This window comes from Lethenteron reissneri, unplaced genomic scaffold (assembly GCF_015708825.2).
Source record: "Lethenteron reissneri isolate LAM-NWPU_2019-01 unplaced genomic scaffold, ASM1570882v1 scaffold_1848, whole genome shotgun sequence".
NCBI lineage: Eukaryota > Metazoa > Chordata > Hyperoartia > Petromyzontiformes > Petromyzontidae > Lethenteron > Lethenteron reissneri.
Genome location: NW_026891606.1, coordinates 254,954 through 271,801, shown reverse-complemented (window position 1 = coordinate 271,801; position 16,848 = coordinate 254,954). Strand labels below are relative to the sequence as shown.

At 47.9% G+C, this 16,848-nt stretch overlaps 1 protein-coding gene across 4 annotated transcripts in view; it reads left to right on the top strand.

The window, feature by feature from the left end:
• The window catches only part of LOC133339372 (E3 ubiquitin-protein ligase RNFT1-like), a 51,192-nt gene extending 35,910 nt beyond the window's left edge, over nt 1-15,282 (top strand). For all 4 annotated transcript variants that reach the window (XM_061547513.1, XM_061547514.1, XM_061547512.1 and 1 more), the window contains 3 exons: nt 7,013-7,136; nt 9,482-9,581; nt 10,103-15,282. In XM_061547513.1, coding sequence (XP_061403497.1) covers nt 7,013-7,136; nt 9,482-9,581; nt 10,103-10,165 — 287 coding nt within the window. In that variant the 3' untranslated portion in view covers nt 10,166-15,282. The remainder of the gene's footprint in view (nt 1-7,012; nt 7,137-9,481; nt 9,582-10,102) is intronic.
• The last annotated feature ends 1,566 nt before the right edge of the window (nt 15,283-16,848 follow it).

Genomic DNA, 16,848 nt, shown 5'->3' with positions numbered 1-16,848 from the left:
CCAAATGGGGGCTCTGGACGGGTGCAAGGGGCTGGTAACCCCTCCACCATTAAATAATTTACCACGATACCACGGAATACAAATCGAATTAAGCTTGTGCCGGAGGCCCCAGGCGGACTGTTGTCTATGACGTCTCCTGGCCAAACCCCATTTGGCGGAGCCAGGAGACTTAATCCTTACCCTCGGGGTTCTTACAGAAATAAGAAAACACCACTGTGTGGCCAAATGGAATGTTCGAACGCTCACTGCGGAGGAGAGGCTGCCACTCCTATGTCGGGAGCTGGACTGGTACCGCCTGGATCTCTGTGGTATTCAGGAGGGTCCGGTGGACCGGTTCTGGCTCCTGCCACCATGAGGGGTGGACAGTCCTCTACTCGGGGCAGAAGACTGCCAAACAACAGGGAGTGGCTCTTCTTCTGAACAAGCATGGCAGTGAGGTGGGGGAAGCTATAAGCCCCAGGCTACTGTGGGCTCGCCTTTCTATCAACCGGAGGCGAGGAGTGGTGGTTGTGGTTGCTTATGTCCCCACCGAAGACGAACATCCGTGGAGTGATGCAGGCAAAGTCGATCAGTCAGATGTCCTTCTATAACCTCCTGTCACAGGTGCTGGCTAAAGTGGCCCCTCGGGACAGAGTCATCCTGTTGGGAGACTTTAATGCCCGAGTTGGTTATGATGTTGGCACCTGGTCTGGAGTGATTGGAAGGCATGGGCCTGATAAGCTCAATAACAACGCTAGGAGACTGCTAGATTTTTGTGCAGCCCATTAAATTGTAATTACCAACACGCTGTTCTGGCATCGGCACATCCACACATCATCATGGACGCATGCCGGATCCAAGCAAGAACATCTGCTGGACTACATAGTGACAGAATAGCGGATGCGGGCCCATGTCCTTGACATCAGAACCTACTGTGGAGCTGATCTGCTCACTGACCATCGACTTGTCTTCAGTAAGATGTGCCTGCCATTCTTCCACTCTGGTGGTGGGTGTACACCCAGGACCCCATTCAAGCCCATAGTGGCCTGGTCTCAGCTAGCTGATGAAAGTTGCAAGCAAGAATTTCATCATCGCTTGTGGCTGGGGTTGGTATCGTCTCCCACTCCTCCTGATGTCGAGGGGAAATGGGCAAGGTTTAGGACTGTGGCTCATGCAGCTGCAATGTCTGCTTTGGGTACATAGTCCAGACCTCCCCAGAGACCCTGGCTGACAGAGGAAGTGTTCAGGCTGGCTGAGAAAAAGCAACAAGTGCACTCTCATCGTCTACAGCATCCCATGTCAGAGAATGAGGAGGCTTACCGCAGCCTTCGCTCGGAGGTTCGGAGAGCCGTGAGGCGCTGCAAGGATGGGTGGTGGTCGCGGAGTTGCTGAGGAGATGGAATCTTCCTTCGTGGCCGGCGATCACAAATCGCTCTTTAATTCCATAAAAAAGTAACTTACAGCGCCACACCTATTACCATAATTAGGGGAAAGAATGGTGATTCAATCTCCGACCCCCAGGAACAGGTTTGCATATTTGTTGAGCATTTCAGTGAGGTCCTGGGGGAGAGGAAATTCCTCAGTTTGAAAAACATCATGGGGATAAGTGAGGATTACCTTGCTGAGGCTGTGGTGCTTCAAATATTGGAGGAAGAAGTCACTCCCTGTGAGTGGCTGGCTGAGGTGCCATCTGTTGAGGAAGTACTGAAGGCGATCCAGAGTCTGAGACCGGGCAGAGATGTTCTCCCAAGCAAAATTCTGGGGGAAGGTGGCGATTGTGCATAGACTGCCCTACATGACATCATAACAACAGTCTGGACCACGGGATTGGAAGGTTACCCTGGTGCTCCCCCTCTTCAAAAAAGGGGACCACACAGACTGTAACAACTACAGGGGCATCTCACTCCTCAGTGTGCCGTGAAAGGTCCCGTCAAGGAGTATTCAACATCGCCTTGCTAGGCACGCTGAGTAAAGGCTTGTAGAGCCCCAGTGCGGTTTGAGGAAAGGGCGGTCCTGCACAGATGCCATATTTTCTGTCCGTCTGTACATCTTTGCTTTATTGACCTGGTCACGGCCTATGATGCCATCAATAGGCCTGGGCTCTGGGTTGTTCTTTGTGCTTTTGGAGTCCCTGACTCTCTGCTTACGATTGTTACTGAACTTCATGATGGTGAGCGGGCCCGGGTAAAACTACGTGACCGGGAGTCGGAGCTATTCTCTGTTCACCTTGGGGTGAGACAGGGATGTCTTCTGGCTTTCACATTATTTAACATCTATTTCGATCATATAGTTCGTAAAGCTTTCGCTTGCTGTAATGGAGGGATTTCCATCTGGTACAAATACAACGTGTGGCTGATCGATGCCCGGGTGCAGTAAAGGGATGGCTCCCTATTGCTCAAACATGTTGCATATGCTGTCGATCTGGTAATTGCTGCTCACTCAGATTAGGAGTTGGAGGCACTGCTGCTGAGACTGGAGCGTGCCACTAAGAGGTGGGGCCTTTTCATCAGCCCCACCAAAACTAAGCACCTGCCTGGGTATTTTGTACCATCGGACACTTAACCCCCATAACTCCCAATTGGTGATGGGGCAGTTGTAGAGAGAGTGAAGAGCTTCCCATACCTTGGCAGTGTGCTCGTGACTGGCTCCGGTTTGATAGCAGAGGTCTCACTCCGAATCAGTCGAGCGGCATTATCTTTTCATCGGTTGCGTAACACTGTGTGGAAGCTACCTGGTCTGTCGCTCCACACGAAGTTTCAGGTCTTCTTGACCACCGTCATGCCCTTCCCTTTCTACGCTTGCAAAATATGGACCACACTCATGGAAAATTTTCGCCGATGAGAAACATTTAGGTTGGCTTGTCTATGATCCATCCTGGGTGTAACCAGGCCGGGTTGTGTGGGGAGCTCACAAATTCTTGAAAGATCTGGACCAAGTCCCATCAGGAAGCTCCTCCGGTAGGCAAGGCTGCGTTGGCTGGGTCATGTAGCCCGCTTGCCCAGCCACCGTATGCCTACACAGCTTTTGTTCGGCCGGATTGAGGGGGCTAAACGGGCGTGGCATGGGCTGGAGAAGAAATGGAGTGATGTGGTACAGGAGGACGTGGAGCTGAGTGGACTTGCCGATGACTGGTACCAGCGGTGTCAACATCGGCCTCTGTGGGTGGCTGATCGAGGCCTCAGTGCGGTCAAGGGAGTGTCCAATGGTACAAAATACCCAGGCAACCGCCATTCACCACGACGTAGCGGAGGAGCGACGCTCACAACAACGAGTGGAGCGCCGGGTGGCTAAAACACAGCAAGTTGGCACAGTAGGGGGCACAGGTGGTGCATCAGCCTGTCATCTCGGTCATCTCAGTCAGTCGACCCATGGCACCTGCTGGGTCTGCCTCGTGACCTCCTGCCAGCGGGCGTTCGACACTTCACGTGGCCTCAAGGTGCACCTAGCCTGGCACAAGCACCGTGGTGACATCAACCGCTACTTCGTGGTGAATGGCGGTTGTTGTCTTTGTGGTTGATGCTGGGTGATGGTGATGTTGTGTGTGATGCTGTGCGTGATGGTGATGCTGTGGGTGATGGTGATGCTGTAAGTGATTGTTGTTGTTACGGTTGTTGTTGTTGTTGTGAGCCAGTGGCCACAGTGGCTCTGGCCCCAGTGGTAGTCGGTGTGTTGGGGCTTTCCGCTGGAGGGATCACCGCCGGTTCCATCGCCTCCTCCCTAGTCATGATCATCATCACTGTTGTTGTTGTCGTCATCATCAATGTTGTTGTTGTCGTCATCATCATCACTGTTGTTGTTGTCGTCATCATCATCATCATCACTGTTGTTGTTGTTGTCGTCATCGTCATCATCACTGTTGTTGTTGTCGTCATCATCATCATCATCACTGTTGTTGTTGTTGTCGTCATCATCATCATCACTGTTGTTGTCGTCATCATCGTCATCATCACTGTTGTTGTGGTTGTCGTCATCATCATCATCACTGTTGTTGTTGTTGTCGTCATCATCATCATCACTGTTGTTGTCGTCATCATCATCATCACTGTTGTTGTTGTTGTCGTCATCATCATCATCATCACTGTTGTTGTCGTCATCATCATCATCACTGTTGTTGTTGTTGTCATCATCATCATCACTGTTGTTGTTGTTGTCGTCATCATCATCACTGTTGTTGTTGTCTTCATCATCATCACTGTTGTTGTCGTCATCATCATCACTGTTGTTGTTGTTGTTGTCGTCATCACTGTTGTTGTCTTCATCATCACTGTTGTTGTTGTCTTCATCATCACTGTTGTTGTTGTCTTCATCATCACTGTTGTTGTTGTTGTCATCATCATCACTGTTGTTGTTGTCTTCATCATCACTGTTGTTGTTGTCTTCATCATCACTGTTGTTGTTGTTGTTGTCATCATCATCACTGTTGTTGTTGTTGTCATCATCATCACTGTTGTTGTTGTCTTCATCATCATCACTGTTGTTGTTGTCTTCATCATCATCACTGTTGTTGTCGTCATCATCATCACTGTTGTTGTTGTCGTCATCACTGTTGTTGTCTTCATCATCACTGTTGTTGTTGTCTTCATCATCACTGTTGTTGTTGTTGTCATCATCATCACTGTTGTTGTTGTTGTCATCATCATCACTGTTGTTGTTGTTGTCATCATCATCACTGTTGTTGTTGTCTTCATCATCATCACTGTTGTTGTTGTCTTCATCATCATCACTGTTGTTGTTGTTGTTGTCGTCATCATCACTGTTGTTGTCGTCATCATCATCACTGTTGTTGTCGTCATCATCATCACTGTTGTTGTTGTCGTCATCACTGTTGTTGTTGTTGTTGTCGTCATCATCATCACTGTTGTTGTCGTCATCATCACTGTTGTTGTCATCATCATCACTGTTGTTGTCGTCATCATCATCACTGTTGTTGTCGTCATCATCACTGTTGTTGTCGTCATCATCACTGTTGTTGTTGTTGTTGTCGTCATCATCATCACTGTTGTTGTCGTCGTCATCACTGTTGTTGTCGTCATCATCACTGTTGTTGTTGTTGTCTTCATCATCATCACTGTTGTTGTCGTCATCATCACTGTTGTTGTCGTCATCATCACTGTTGTTGTTGTTGTTGTCGTCATCATCACTGTTGTTGTCGTCATCATCACTGTTGTTGTCGTCGTCATCATCACTGTTGTTGTCGTCATCATCACTGTTGTTGTCGTCGTCATCATCACTGTTGTTGTTGTTGTTGTCGTCATCATCATCACTGTTGTTGTTGTCGTCATCATCACTGTTGTTGTCGTCATCATCATCACTGTTGTTGTTGTTGTTGTCGTCATCATCATCACTGTTGTTGTTGTCGTCATCATCACTGTTGTTGTCGTCATCATCATCACTGTTGTTGTTGTCGTCATCATCATCATCACTGTTGTTGTTGTTGTCGTCATCATCATCACTGTTGTTGTTGTTGTCGTCATCATCATCATCACTGTTGTTGTTGTCGTCATCATCATCATCATCACTGTTGTTGTTGTCGTCGTCATCACTGTTGTTGTTGTCTTCATCATCACTGTTGTTGTTGTCTTCATCATCACTGTTGTTGTTGTTGTCGTCATCATCACTGTTGTTGTTGTCTTTATCATCACTGTTGTTGTCTTCATCATCACTGTTGTTGTTGTCGTCATCATCATCACTGTTGTTGTTGTTGTCGTCATCACTGTTGTTGTTGTCTTCATCATCACTGTTGTTGTTGTCTTCATCATCACTGTTGTTGTTGTCGTCATCATCATCACTGTTGTTGTTGTCATCATCATCACTGTTGTTGTCTTTATCATCACTGTTGTTGTTGTCTTCATCATCACTGTTGTTGTTGTTGTCGTCATCATCACTGTTGTTGTTGTCGTCATCATCATCACTGTTGTTGTTGTCTTCATCATCACTGTTGTTGTTGTCGTCATCATCATCACTGTTGTTGTTGTCGTCATCATCACTGTTGTTGTTGTCGTCACCATCACTTGTTGTCATCATCACTGTTGTTGTTGTCGTCATCATCATCACTGTTGTTGTTGTCGTCATCATCATCATCACTGTTGTTGTTGTTGTCGTTGTCGTCATCATCATCACTGTTGTTGTTGTCGTCATCATCATCACTGTTGTTGTTGTCGTCATCATCACTGTTGTTGTTGTCGTCATCATCATCACTGTTGTTGTTGTCGTCATCATCACTGTTGTTGTTGTTGTCTTCATCATCATCACTGTTGTTGTTGTCGTCATCATCACTGTTGTTGTTGTTGTCGTTGTCATCATCATCATCACTGTTGTTGTTGTCGTCATCATCATCACTGTTGTTGTTGTCGTCATCATCACTGTTGTTGTTGTCGTCATCATCATCACTGTTGTTGTTGTCGTCATCATCACTGTTGTTGTTGTTGTCTTCATCATCATCACTGTTGTTGTCGTCATCATCATCACTGTTGTTGTTGTCGTCATCATCACTGTTGTTGTTGTTGTCGTCATCATCATCACTGTTGTTGTTGTCGTCATCATCACTGTTGTTGTTGTTGTCGTCATCACTGTTGTTGTTGTCGTCATCATCACTGTTGTTGTTTTCGTCATCATCACTGTTGTTGTTGTCGTCATCATCACTGTTGTTGTTGTCTTCATCATCATCACTGTTGTTGTTGTCGTCATCATCACTGCTGTTGTGGTCGTTGTTGTCATTGTTGGCGTCGTCATTATTGTTATTTTGGTCGTCGTTGTTGTCTTGATTGTCGTCATTGTTGTCGTCGTAATCATTGTCGTCATCGTCATTGTTATCAGGTTGTTGTTGTCATTGCTGTCGTCATTGTCGTCATCATTGTTGTCATGGTTATCATTGTTGTCATCGTCATCAATGTCGTCATTGTTTTCATTGTTTTTTAATGGTCATTGTCATCATCATCATGATTGTTATTTTCATCACGATTATTGTTGTGGTTTTATCATTATTGTTGTTTTAATGATTGTTGTTGTTGCCGTGGTTCTTGTTGTGAGCCAGTGGCCATAGTGGTTCAGATATTAGTGTTAGTACAAGCCGCGTTCTTCTCCGCTGGAGTGAACACCACCGGCTGCGTCGCCTCCCCCACTACGCCCTCGGCCACGCTGAAGTCCGTCGATACGGAGTGGGTCACTCACTCACTGTGTCACTCACTCACTGTGTCACTCACTGTGTCACTCACTCACTGGGTCACTCACTCACTGTGTCACTCACTGGGTCACTCACTCACTGGGTCACTCACTCACTGTGTCACTCACTCACTGGGTCACTCACTCACTGTGTCACTCACTGGGTCACTCACTCACTGGGTCACTCACTCACTGTGTCACTCACTGGGTCACTCACTCACTGTGTCACTCACTCACGGTGTCACTCACTGTGTAACTCACTCACTGGGTCACTCACTCACTGTGTCACTCACTCACTGTGTCACTCACTGTGTAACTTACTCACTGGGTCACTCACTCACTGTGTCACTCACTGTCACTCACTCACTGTGCCACTCACTGTGTCACTCACTGTGTCACTCACTCACTGTGTCACTCACTCACTGTGTCACTCACTCAATGGGTCACTCACTTGGTCACCCACTCACTGGGTCACTCCCTCACTGGGACACACAACAACCGCCATTCACTACTAAGTGGCAGTGACGTGACCACGGCACTTGTGCCAGGCCATGTGCACGTTGAGGCCGCGTGAAGTGTCGAACGCCCTCCGGCAGGAGGTCATGGGGAAGACCCAGCAGGTGCCACAGGTCGACTGACTGAGATGACTGGCTGATGCACCACCTGTGCCTCCTACTGTGCCAGCTTATTGTGTTGTCGTGCCCCAGAGCTCCGCTCGTTGTTGTGAGCGTCGCTCCTCTACCTTTCGTTGTTGTTGGAGGGCAACTGCCTCCAACTGCCCAGTAGCGTCATTCACGAGCCTCCTCCACAGAGGCCGATCTTGACACTGCAGGTACCAGTCATCAGCAAGTCCACTCAGCTCCACATCCTCCTGTACAACATCACTCCATCTCTTCTCTAGCCCGTGCCGTGCCCATTTAGCCCCCTCGATCCGGCTGACCAAAAGCTGTTTGGGCATGCGGTGGCTGGGCATGTGGGCTACATGACCCAACCAACGCAGCCTTGCCTGCCGGAGGAGCTCACCGATGGGTCTTTGTCCAGATCTTTCAAGGATTTGTGAGTTCATCACACAATCCAGCCTGCAGGTTAAACCCAGAATGGATCGTAGGCAGGCCAGCCTAAATGTTTCTAAACGGCGAAAATGTTCCATTTAGGGGGGGTCCACGTTTTGCAAGCGGAGAGAAGGGAGGGCATGACCGTGGCCAAGATGACCTGAAGCTTCGTGTCGAGCGACAGACCAGGTATCTTCCACACAGCGTTACGCAGCCAAAAAAAGGATAATGCCGCTAGGCTGATTCAGAGTGAGACATCTGCTGTCACACCGGAGCCGGTCCTGAGCACACTGCCCAGATATGGGAAACTCTCCACTCTCTCCACAACTGCCCCATCACCAATTGACAGTTGTGGGGGTGGAGTGTCCGATGGTGCAAAATACCCAGACAGGTTCTTAGTTTGGTGGGGCTGATGGTAAAGCCCCACCTCTTAGTGGCAAGTTCCAGGTTCAGCAGCAGTGCCTCCAACTCCTAATCTGAGTGAGCAGCAATCACCAGATCATCGGCATACGTATCATGGTTGAGCAATAGGAGCCATCCCTTTACCGCACCCGGGTATCGATCAGCCTCCCATTGTATCTGTAACAGGTGGAAAATCCTCTAATACAGCCATCGACGGCTTCACGAAACTACGTGGTCGAAATAGATGTAAAGTAATGTGGGATCCAGAAGAAATCCCTGTCGCACCCCAATGTGAACAGGGAATGGCTCCGACTCCCAGCCAAATAGCTTTACCCGCGCCTGCTCACCATCATGAAAGTCCTTAATGATCGTGAGCAAAGAGTTAGGGACTCCGAAAGCACGAAAAACAACCCAGAGCCCAGGCCTACTGACGGTATCATAGGCCTTGACCAGGTCAATAAAGCAGAGATGTAGTTGTTGTTGGAATTCCCTACATCTCTGCAGGACCGCCCTTTCCTGAAACCGCATTGGGGCTCCACAAGCCTCTCCTCAGCGTGCCTAACTAGGCAGTGTTGGATAATCCTTGCCAGGACCTTTCCCGGCACACTGAGGAGTGAGATGCCCCTGTAGTTGTTACAGTCTGTGCGGCCCCCAGGGCATCCTTCCAATCCTGCGGAACCCGTCCAGTGGTTCAGACTGTTGTTATGATGTCATGTAGAGCAGTCTATGCACAATCGCCACCCTCCCTCAGCACTGGGTCACTCACTCATTGGGACACACAATGGGTCACTCACTGTGTGCGTGTGTTTGTACGCACTACGTGGTGTGTGCGGTGTGTGCGTGGTGTATGTGGTGTACTAACTATTTGGCGTGTGCGGTGTGTGCAGGTGTGTGGTGTGTTTGTCCGACATTGAAACGAGGCAGAGTCTGCGAGTGCTGCCCTGCAGCCACGAGTTCCACGCCACGTGTGTGGACGAGTGGCTCAAGGTGAGGGGTGGTGGGTGAGTGGGTGGGTGAGTGAGTTGGTGGGTGGGTGAGTGGGTGAGTTGGTGGGTGGGTGGGTGGTTGAGTGGGTGGGTGAGTGAGTGTGTGGGTGAGGGGTGGTGGGTGAGTGAGTGAGTGGGTGAGTGAGTTGGTGGGTGGGTGAGGTGAGTGGGTGGGTGGGTGGGTCAGTGGGTGGGCGGGGGGGTGGGCGGGTCGGTGGGTGGGTGGGTCGGTGGGTGGGTGAGTGGGTGGGTGGGTCGGTGGGTGGGTGGGTCGGTGGGTGGGTGGGTTGGTTGAGTGGGTGGGTGGGTGAGTAGGTGGGTGAGTGGGTGGGTGGATGGGTGGGTGGGTGAGTGGGTGAGTGGGTGGGTGGGAGGGTAAGTGAGTGGGGGGGGGGTGTGGATGTGTGGGCGAGGTGGGTGGGTGGGATGGGGGTGAGTGTTAATTGATTGACACGATTGTTGTTGTGGTTGCTGATGTGGTTGTTGTGGTTGTTGATGTGGTTGTTGATGTGGTCGTTGCAGATTAACCCGACCTGCCCCATCTGCCGTGCCGATGCCTCAGAGATTCCACACAAGGGAGAGTGACACTCACCACCACACTCACCACCACACTCACAAGAACCACACTCACCACCACACTCACTAGAACCACACTCACCACCACACTCACTAGAACCACACTCACAACAACACTCTACCACATTCACAACCACAACTCACCACCACCACACTCACCAACACCACAACCACACTCACCGGAACCAAACTCACAACCCACCACACCAACCCACACAGCCGCGTGCAATCGCCGTTCACTCGGCCACGGGTGACCGTTGCCACGGTGACCGTTGCCACGGTTAACGTCGCCATGGTGAACGTTGCCACGGTGAACGTCGCCATGGTGAGGAGTGTTGCTGTGACTGCAGTTGCCCGACATTCACTTTGCTGTGGCTTTGCGGCTCTTGATGACGGTGGCAGAGGTGGTGGTGGTGGTCATGATGATGGTAGTGATGGTAGTGGTGGTGGTGATGATAGTGGTGGTGAGGGTGGTGGTGGTAGTAGTGATGATGGTTGCAGTGATGGTGATGGTGGTGATGATGGTGATGATCTTAATCGTCGTGGTGGTAGTGATGATGATGGTGGTAGTGATTGTTGTTTCTATTGTTTTGAAAAATAATGTCATGAAAAATGTAAAATATGTCAGTGGCAAACGTTTACAGCAATTAATTCATCGGTAAGATTACGCAATTAACGAAATGTATGACTAAAATACAGGGTTGTGTCAAAAAGATGGACCCAATTTCAAAGCAGTATATTTCACGATGGTTACAATTACTCAAAATGATACAAACGGTTTAATGAGTTATCAAGTTTTACAAACCATTTTCATAAATGCTCGATGTGCCCTCCACCTGCTGTACGGACACCATCGAGACGATAGTTGAATTCGTCCCAAACGCCTCTCTTCTCACGTTTTCGCCTGAGGTGCATGGTCTCCCTGTGCTCTTCCCCTGACATAAACAGCTCGCTTCCTCAAATTGTCGGTACCAACCACGAATGCTATTTGACAATGGCGGATCAATGCCAAAACGCCGTTGAAACGCATGCTGCACCGCAATTACGGACTCAGTCTTGCTGAACTGCTGAACGTAAAACGCTCCTTGTATTGCGGGGTCACCATCTTGCGAATGACTGAGGCAAGGGGCTGTTTGTGTACTGGGAGAGGCATCTAGTGGTAATCATTTGAAACTCTATGCCCCGCCCTTTCAAGTGGTAAGAGTTTCATTAATGGGCGGTTCGTGGTTGCAGAGATATAGCGATTTCAAATCGGGTCTGCTTTTTAAACACCCTATTCTTCGAAACGACTCAAGGGACAGAACGATGCTTTTCACGATCAGCTAATAGTTAACGCACCACTTTGTGATGGGAACCCTTTTCGAAACAAAAAAAAAAACTTCTTGGAGCAATCTTATTCGCACCGATATGGGCGTTGTGTGTGTGAGTAGGAGGACAGTCACCACGAGGTCCAATTACTCTGTGTGGGGGTTACAGAGAGCGATCAGTTCTACGTACTCACACATACACACTACACTACTTTATACTACTACACTATATACTACTATATACTACTACACACTACTACACTGTACGCTACTATATACTACTACACACTACGACACTATACACCACTATATACTACACTTCTATACACTACACTAATATACAATACACCACTATACACTACACTATACACGACTATACACGACTCACCTATACACTACACTACTACACACCACACTACAATACATGACGCTACTATACAATACACTACTATACACTACACTCTACATTACTATGTACTATACACTGGTCAACACACTTTTTCAGGCATAAGGTATTCCAACGGTGTTAATGTAATTTTGGGGTGCTGATTCCAAATCTGGCATCAGTTTTTGTCTATCACATCAGGTTTTAGAGATATAAAGTATTGCATTTTCAATAAAAACTGCAGAAGAAAAATATTAAATAAATGTGGATATCTACATAAAATTATATTATAAACACACTATCCTAAAAATACAGCACCATATTTTAACACTAAAGCAGTCACTGACTCGCAACAACTTGCAATCATAAGTGACAGAGTAAATTTCGGGTAAAATCAATGAAAATGGGGTATGCCGATAGCATAAAATGAGATGTGATAGAGCAAATCTGAGATCAGATTTGGAATCAGCACCCTGAAATTAGTCTAAAACAGCTTCAAAAATTGACCAGTGTAATTATAGCGGGCAGTGTGATTTTGAGGAATCAATGGCTTCCGCGGTGCAGCGTTCCTTGAACCGAAAATACCTCAGGTTCCCAGCAGGGGGCGCTGGGTCGGCGCGTGTACGTGTGTGTGTGTGTCGAACACGCGGTGCTCTCGGCTGCGCAGTCAGTCTCTCTCCACCGCTGGTAGGCCTCGGCAAGGTAAGGTCAAAGTTTAAAGGTAAAAACAACGAGCCTATTTTTACCCTACCTTTTACCTTACCACAATACAATCACTCTACCCTACCTTTTACCCTTCAGCAGGTAAGGTAAAAGGTAAAAACAACAAGCCTATTTGTACCCAACCTTTTACCTTACCGCAATACAATCACTCTACCCTACCTTTTACCCTTGAGCAGGTAAGGTAAAAGATAAAAAGCCACGAGCCTACCTTTTACCCTACCTTTTACCCTTACCCTATACAAATTACCCAATTACAGGGTAATTACTAGGGAACTACGACACATGAACAAGGTTTATAACGGTAAATGCTAGGTAGAGCGCTTTATTCATATAGAATACTCTCGATGATTCCAATTTTACACGCTTGTTGTCGTTGTTGTCATTGCTGTTGTCGTCGTTGTCATTGTTGTTGTTGTCATTGTTGTTGTCGTTGTCATTGTTGTTGTTGTCGTTGTTGTCGTTGTTGTCATTGTTGTTGTTGTCATTGTTGTTGTCGTTGTTGTCATTGTCGTTGTTGTCATTGTTGTCGTTGTTGTCGTCGTCGTTGTCGTCGTTGTTGTTTCCTCAAATCTTGTAACACATTTTTTACCCACTTCCTAATGTGGTATCGACTGCAAACTTGGTATACTTATGTCATACTGATGACAACACTATATTCTATCATTAAATCCTTTTTTATATGTTATGTTTCGACTTGGGTCTAATTGTCCACGGTCAACTGACGTTGGCTGTAAATCACCACGGCCCCTTACGTTGTGGCAAGCTTCGGGGCCACTTCCTGGAGTCGTGGAGTTCTGCCATTACTAGTACATTTCATAAAAGCGTGTTTTTAAGAAAGTTTTTTTTAATATTACTTATTAAATGGAGGCCACGGACTGCGCCACAGAGCTTCTAGCGGTAAACAAGGCACCGTATTTACCGGGTAATACTTCGCGCTACCTTTACCCTACCAGGTAATTCTTCCGAGCTACCTTTACCCAACTCTTTACCTTACCCCTTGGCATGTCGACATCTTTAGCCTTTAGCTTTACCCTTTTACCCGGTAAAAAGGGTAAATTACCTTGCCTTGCCGAGGCCTACTTACAGCACACACAAACACAGAGACACAAAGATTCTCTCTCACACACAACAACAACAAGGCCTAACCGCTGGGGTGGTTGCTGAGTCGGCACACTGCTCACGCTGGCGGCGGTGCCCGTGCCGGCATGGATGATGGGTCCGGCTCCGTCTGCGTCGATGTGCGCGATGGCTCCCGTCGCCAGAAAGCACTCGCAGTGAGTCACCCCCTTTGGCACCAGACACAGATACATCTGGGGATGATTTGCCCACTGACCATCGGCTTGTAATCTATAACATGCGCCTGTCATTTTTCCACTCCGGTGGTGGGTGTACACCTAGGACCCTATTCAAACCCACAATGGCCTGGTCTAAGCTAGATGATGAAAGTTGCAAGTGATCATCGCATAGAGCTGGGGTTGGCATCGAACAACCCTCCTGATACTGAGGGGAAATGGGCGAGGTTTAGGACTGTCACATGCAGCTGCAATGGCTAATTTGGTTACACGGTCCAAACATCCCCAGAGACCCTGGCTGACAAAGGAGGTGTTCCAGCTGGCTGAGAAAAAGCGTTAGCCCCACTCCCACCGACTACAGCATCAGAGAAGGAGGAGGCTTACCGCAGCCTTTGCTTGGAGGTTCGGAGAGCCGTGCGACAATGCAGGTTTCCCACGATCACAAAACACTCATTAACTCCATCACAAAGTAACTTGCAGCACCACACCTATCACTAGAATTAAGGGAAAGTAATGTTATCCGATCTCCGACCACAGGAATATCTTTGAGGTTTTGGTGAAGGGGAAATTCCTCTGCCCAGATAACATCATGGGGCAAGGTGGGAATAACCCTGCTGGGGCTGCCAATGCCTCGAATATTACAGGAAATAGTCACCCCTTGTGAGTGGCTGGCTGAGGTGTCATTTGTTGAGCAAGCACGACAGTGATCCAGAGTCTAAAACGAGGAAAAGTGCAGGGCAGAGACGATCTCCTAAGCGAACTGCTGAGAGAGGGTGGTGTTCATGCACAAACTGCCCTACACGACATTGTAATAACAGTCCGGACCACTGGATGGGTTTTGCAGGATTTGAAGGATGTCATTGTGGTCTCCCTCTTTAAGAATGGGGACCCCACCGGCTGTAACAACTACAGGGGCATCTCACTTCTCAGGGTGCCGGGAAAGGTCCTGGCAAGGATTATTCAACACCCCCTTGCCAGGCTTGCAAAACCCCAATGGGGTTTCAGACCAGGGCAGTCCTGTATGGATGCCATATTATCTGTCTCTCTGCTACTGCAGAGGTGTAGGGGATTCCAACAAGACCTACACTTCTGCTTTATTGATCTGGTCAAGGCCTATGATACCATCAACAAGCCAGGGCTTTTGGTTGTTCTTCGTGCTTTCAGAGTCCCTGACTCTCTGCTCACAATCATTAAGGACCTTCATGATGGTGGGCCTGCCCGAGTAGAGCTACGTGGCCAGGAGTCAAAGCCATTCTATGTTCATCTTGAGATGGCGACAGGGATGTCCTCTGTCTCCCACATTATTTAACAGACTACCTGCTGGATCTCCTCACTGTTTCGAAGAACAAATGTGACCTAAGGTCTTCGCTCATTTACCTGCTTCACATTCCTTATTGCCGTACAAATACTGGAGGAAGGGCCTTTTCTATTGATGCCCCCAGGGTCTGCAATGCTATCGCCAATAAACTGCAACTTGGATCACTGCCTGTGAGATCTTCACTGAAAACTGCTCCAGAGGAGTTGTACACCCCCAGCTGCCACTGCTATTCAGAATGTCTTGAAATAAAATGTATCGCTCCGGATGACCGCTGCAAAGTATGATCTTGAGTTTTGATGACAGTGTGCTGATCTGTAAAGGTGTATTGAATGTTTTTGTTACTGCTACTGATACTCCTGCTGTTATGGAGTGACTCATGCAGCCAGTTCTGGCTGCAGAGTTTGGTCGTACATGTTATGTATATCGTTTATTGCTAAATTTGAATCACAGTTCCTATGATCACTGGTACATTGTTTTTATAGCTTTATTTTGATGATTTTTTTAACTTTTGGTTTAGCCATGTTTGTTTGTTGTAGTATAGAGTAATCCTGATAACTTTAATCTAAATTGTCTTATGGTTCAAGGCGCTCTTCCCCCTCCAAACCCGCTTAAATATACGCTCCAAGCCTGGGGTGCTTCATTCAGACGCTGTCTTCCCGACAGACCTGTTCTTCACCTGAGGACGGCTGCTTGCGTTGTGGCCGAAACGTCGTGAGAATTATTTTATTATGTTTTATTTTTATTATTTCCCTTCGTGACTTTACCGAAAGAACCAAGAAGATGAATCCCTGCAGTCACGAAAGCTTTAAATCGAAATTTAAATGTCTTATGGTTGTTATTGTTTACTTGCATCCCACTGGGATTTTTGCACGCAGCGTTAAAATACGGTGTTTTTTCTGGAAGACTTTGCTGTTTTTTCCTGGATTTTTCTGTTGCGCGTAGTCACTTTAAGTTGTTTCTTGTTCATGTTTTTGTTGTTGCACACGAGTCAAGCGCCGCATGGCTCACAGAATTATCTAACTGAAATGAAACTGAAATTATCTTTGACCACGTAGTTCGAGAATATTTCCATGGCTGTACCAAAGGGATTTCCATCCCCACAACTCCCCATTGGTGATGGAGCAGTTGTGTAGAGAGTGGAGAGTTTCTCATACCTGGGCAGTGTGCTTATGACAGCTCTCGTTTGACAGCAGAGGTCTCACTCCAAATCAGTTGAGCGGCATTATCTTTTCATCGACTGTGTAACGCTGTCTGGATGCCACCTGGTCTGTTGCTCCACACAAAGCTTCGGATCTTCTCGGCCAAGGTCATGCCCTCCCTTTTCTACGCTTGGGATTAACCAGGCTTCATTGTGTGAATAGCAAACAAATCCTTGAACGATCTGGACAAAGTCCCATCGGTGAGCTCTTCCGGAAGACAAGACTACCTTTGCTGGGTCTTATAGCCAGCATGCCCAGCCACCGCATACCCAAACAGCTTCTGTTTGGCCGCATAGAGGGGGCTAAACTGGCACGACATTGGATGGAGAAGAGATGGACTGATGCGGTATGGGAGGATGTGGAGCTGAGTGGCCTTGCATATGACTAGTACTAGCGGTGTCAAGATCGGCCTCTATGGAGGAGGCTCGTGAAGGACGCTGTTACTCTGGGCAGTTGGAGGCAGTCGCC